General features: G+C 36.0%; 1 protein-coding gene across 2 annotated transcripts in view; it reads right to left on the bottom strand.

Moving 5' to 3' along the window:
- Positions 1-4,994, bottom strand: part of ptgs1 (prostaglandin-endoperoxide synthase 1) — a 30,147-nt gene that overhangs the window by 1,999 nt on the left and 23,154 nt on the right. For both annotated transcript variants that reach the window (XM_051894793.1, XM_051894794.1), the window contains one exon: positions 3,301-3,448. In XM_051894793.1, coding sequence (XP_051750753.1) covers positions 3,301-3,448 — 148 coding nt within the window. The remainder of the gene's footprint in view (positions 1-3,300; positions 3,449-4,994) is intronic.

Genomic DNA, 4,994 nt, shown 5'->3' with positions numbered 1-4,994 from the left:
CTGTAAAACAATAAAGTCAGCCATTAACAGACAAATAACTACTGCCTAAATACTTAATGTGGGCAGATAGGTAGAGCATGTGTTGTGTAGTAAGCATCCAACCATTGCTTAAACATTATCATCCAAAACTTAACCCTGAATTTTCAGCCTGTCCTCATTTTTTCTCATTACACTTTAAAAATAATGATGAATCAATTACATTCTGACCTCTTAAAAAGACAGTGCTATAGGGGTGTCACGATATACCGTATTGACAATAACTGTGATATATATATATACTAGTGTTGTCAAAAGTACCGGTACTTCGGTACCAAGTCGGTACTGAAATTTTGAAAATGTGACGATACCCACATTTCTGTAGTACCGGTAATACCGAGAATCCGGGTATATTCGGTACCCACTGATAGGGCTGTGGCAGTATTTACTTGAATATGACACGAGTGAAGCACAAAGCTTTGTTTACAAAAGAAATAATAGGTTAGCAATTAAATGTGACATTGCAGCCATGGAAACATTTTGGTTCATGCCGAATGAGAGGTACGCGAGTCCATAAATTTAAGCTTTGTATTCTGTTTTGCGAATCGTGATCTGGTCACCTGATAAGCAGAGAATTTAACAACATTTCCAATAATCTGTTTCTTTTCCCAAATCTTCACTCACAAAGGGGATTATAAACGTTTCTTTCTTTCGTTCGCATTTAGGCCTATTATAGGCTATTCGCATTCTTTACTGTTGTAAAGTAGAAAAAACACAGTAGGACAGAAACCTTTTTGCTTGCACGTCAATTTCTATTTAACACAGTTTGTGCTTGTTATTAGACTTCATAAGGCGCGTCAAGTTTATTTGTTTTTTCTGGCAGCGCAAAATCAAACATAGCCTGAATGTCTTGCCCCTGCGGAGGATAAAACTCGCTCTTCAGACCTTTTACAACAAGTGTCAGTTGCTTGTAACATCAGGAGATAACATGAAGATATCATTAAAGAGAAATGGTCTCTTTCCTGCTCGTGTCCCACATCCCTCTCAAAGAGCAGAGCGGTAGGCTATATGACGCATCTTTGTGTGGAAATAAAAAAACGAATGCTTTTAAATGATATTTAACTTTCTTATTATTTAGGTTACCATTATTTACCGATGTTTATTTCATAGTTTTACAGGCTGTAGTGTGTTGTTTCACTGACGGAATAACTAAAATAAACACACACGTCTGTTACCCCTGTTGAAAAAAAATCAGCATATGCTGGTAAGGTAGGTTTTGAAGCTGGTATGCTGGTTTGAGCTGGACCAGCATAGGACCAGCTTAGGACCAGCACCAGCATAGGACCAGCATGGACCAGCACTTGACCAGCATAAACCAGCTCAAACCAGCATACCAGCTTCAAAACCTACCTTAACCAGCATATGCTGGTTTTTTCAACAGTACAAAATGGATGTTTGAGCATTTATTAATTTTTTTTATATTTCAAAATTTATTTAATTGAGGTAGCCTATATATACACACACAAACATACACACATGCTCCAAATCATATTTTAAAATAGGCTATATAAAATAGTAAAATAGTTCCAACAGATTTTGCTGTGGTACAGAGGACCGTAAAATGTTTATGGGATTGGTACCGACTACTGGAATTTTGGTACCGTGACAACACTAATATATACGGTTGTCGCAATATACTGGTAATATTTAAAATCAATAGTACATGTATGAAATTATGACAAGTAAATAATCCAGCGCCAGTATCATCCCAACGCACAGTAGGTGGCGGTATTGCACCTTAACGCTGGTTGCAATCTGTCATAAAACAAAAGCAGTCACAGCGCACAGCTGCTATTGGCGCATAAAAGCATGTCGGATATGACAGACGAGACACTCTAGACACTCCAAGAAAGTTAGCTCACCAGTGTGGAAGTTTTTTGGATTCTGCGAAAATGGCTCCCAGTGGCCCAGTCTGCAGGACCTGCCGATCAACAGTAAGCACAAAAGGGTGCAATACCACCAACCTGTTCACCCACCTCTGCCCCCATTATTCTGCAGATTTGGCCACTGTACAGAGAGTAAGTTGCCATTATTGTGCTAGTCCTGAAATGGGCCATGTTACATTAACCACTGATGCCTTTCTGTGTTTTATTGTATTTACATCCCTTGGGGCTTTTACAAAAGTGTGCTTATTCAGATAAAAACTTATGGATTATTCTATGTTTAATTAAAATATCTTAAGAGAGTAGTATTTTTTACTGTTTTTACCAAAAATTGGGTGATGTGAGCATAATGGAGAGCTAAACTCTCACAAGTAATTTGTTTCATTCATACTCGATGCCAGAGAATGCCTTCGTGCAGAAAGTCCACAACAAGACTCATGAGCAAAGACTTTACATATTTAGAAAGACGATACACTCGTATTACTATGGGTGCTTCTCAATACTCAAATTGATGCTTCCTCGTTTCCTCGCTCCTCTGTCCTCCAGGCCGTGACCCAGAAACCGATCGAACTCAGCCATCTTGAAGGACATCTCAATTCTGTAATTGCACCGTGAGGAGGTGAGGAGCGAGGAAGCTTTCTGAGGAGTACACTTTACACAAAATATGTACTTTACACACAAACTGACCACCGACCTAAAATTTTAGATGCCATCATTATTTTTAGCTTAACAGCCAGGGAATGGAACGCGCAGGATTGTGGGATATCAAAGGCAGCGAAGGATACGCACTGAGCCTGTGTTCGAACGTAAACACGGAAGCTCTGCAACAAAAATAGCTACTCTGAAGTAAGAGCTAATTTAGTTCCCCCAAAAGGAGTTTCTGCGGTGCGAACATGCCAAAAAGCGGGTACTTCCCCCAATAGCTCAAGGAACTATGAAAAGCCCCTATAGATTCTGACTGATTAAACATGAAGAGAATTAACACACCATTATGATAGTATATGGTTTATCTGTGTTCTTCAAACCATCTCGGGTATTTTCATAAGGATAATGTATATTTATTAAGCAAAGCCAATCGACACAGCCTTTATCACTGTATATAATACTATAAAATAATATAAGTTCTTTTTCATTTCTATTTGACTGAGCATTTTTTTTTCTATAGATTTCAATAGATATCTCAATATATCGTTATCATGAATTCTTTTACGATAATTGTGCAGTGAAAAATGTGATATTGTGACAGCCCTAGTGCATACTGAGCATTCAAGAAATCACAGGAGCTCTTTATAAGCATCAGTGATGATGCTTTGTCCATGATTCATCCCTTGTACTTTTAATTTTAAAATGAAGCTTTAAAAAAGTGTTAGTCCAATCATACCTGTAAATTCTGAGAATGATGTGTAGGGTTTCAGATTGAATCTCTTGCGATACTCATTGAAGGGCAGAAGTCGAAGCTCCCTCGATTCAATGATGACCCCCTCAGCTACTTTGCACACCACTGGGTGAATATTATGACCACCTCCAATCTATTCCAACACAGAGATTTAATCCAAAATAAGCCATCTTTACCATAATTAAAAACATTTAAAAATAACAAATATTGTACATTAAACCCCTTAGTGAAACATTATACTGTGTATATAATATACAGTATATATATATATATATATATATATATATATGTGTGTGTGTGTACATATAGTACATACATACATACATATATACAGTACCTGTCAAAACATTACATTTTTTTTGTAATGTTTTTAAAACAAGTCTCTTATGCTCACCAAGGCTGCATTTAATCAAAAATACAGTAAAACATTAATATTGTGGAAATATAAAAAAAAAAAAAAAATTATTTTAATATATTTTAAAATGTAAATTATTCCTGTGATGACAAAACTGAATTTTCAGCACCATTATTCCAGTCTTCAGTGTCACATGATCCTTCATAAATCATTCTAATGGTGGAGAAACCTTTCTTCTTATTATCAATGTTGAAAACAGTTTTGCTGCTTAACACTTTTTGGTTATATTGTTTTCAGGATTCTTTGATGAATAGAAAGTTCAGCGAACAGCATTTATTTTCATTTATTAATTTTAACGAAGCATTTATTAAATAGAAATCTTTTGTAATTATATTTGTCTTCACTGTCACTTTTGATCAATTTAATGCATCCTTGAAAAAAGTATTAATTTATCTCTCCCCCTCTCTTTTTAAAATCTTACCACAAATGTTTGAATGGTATCTTTGTTTCCACAAAAATATTAAGCTGCAAAAACTTTTCAACATTGATGATAATAATAATAGATGTTTCTTCAGCATATCAGCAAATCAGCATATTAGAATGATTTCTAAAAGCTCATGTGACACTGAAGACTGAAGTAATGATGCTGAAAATTCAGCTTAGCCATCACAGGAATAAGTTACATTTTTACATTTATTAATGTAGAAAACAATTATTTTAAATTGTAATAATATTTCACAATATTACTGTTCTTACTGTAGTTTTGATTAAATAAATACCTAGTTCTGGCATGAAACACTCTGGCTGATAGGTCCTTAACTCATTTGGTAGCGATCACATAAATATCTACATAGCGCAGTTGATCGGTTGCTGTTGCATCAGCGGCCAAGGAGCTGTGGCTCACCATTCAAACAAATACCGGTAGTGTTTCTGTTACTGTAGCAGCATGCAGCGCACTTTCAGAAACCCTCCACCTACGGGGTTATTTCATGTATGCTATATGTGCAGCAGCAGCATGTCTTACATGCTCACATTCACAGCTGCATGTCTGTGAATGAATTGGCATATCAAGTCTCGGTACTTGCTCTGAGGCAGCAGCAGTTTGCAACATTGCAAATGTTTCTGTCTAAAATTGTTCAGCTAAACTATTGTACAATTAAAGGGATACTCCACCCCAAAATGATGTCCCAGATGTCTATGACATTCTTGCTTCAGATAAACACAAACAGAGATTAAAAAAAAAAATCCATCTCTTTGAGTTTATATAATTCAAGTGGATAAATCCCTCACACTTCAAAAACCATGTAAAGTGAACACGACGGTA

This window comes from Ctenopharyngodon idella, chromosome 5 (genome assembly GCF_019924925.1).
Source record: "Ctenopharyngodon idella isolate HZGC_01 chromosome 5, HZGC01, whole genome shotgun sequence".
In the NCBI taxonomy this organism is placed as follows: Eukaryota; Metazoa; Chordata; class Actinopteri; order Cypriniformes; family Xenocyprididae; genus Ctenopharyngodon; species Ctenopharyngodon idella.
Note: the sequence above shows the minus strand (reverse complement) of the source record. Positions and strands in the feature narration are given on the sequence as shown.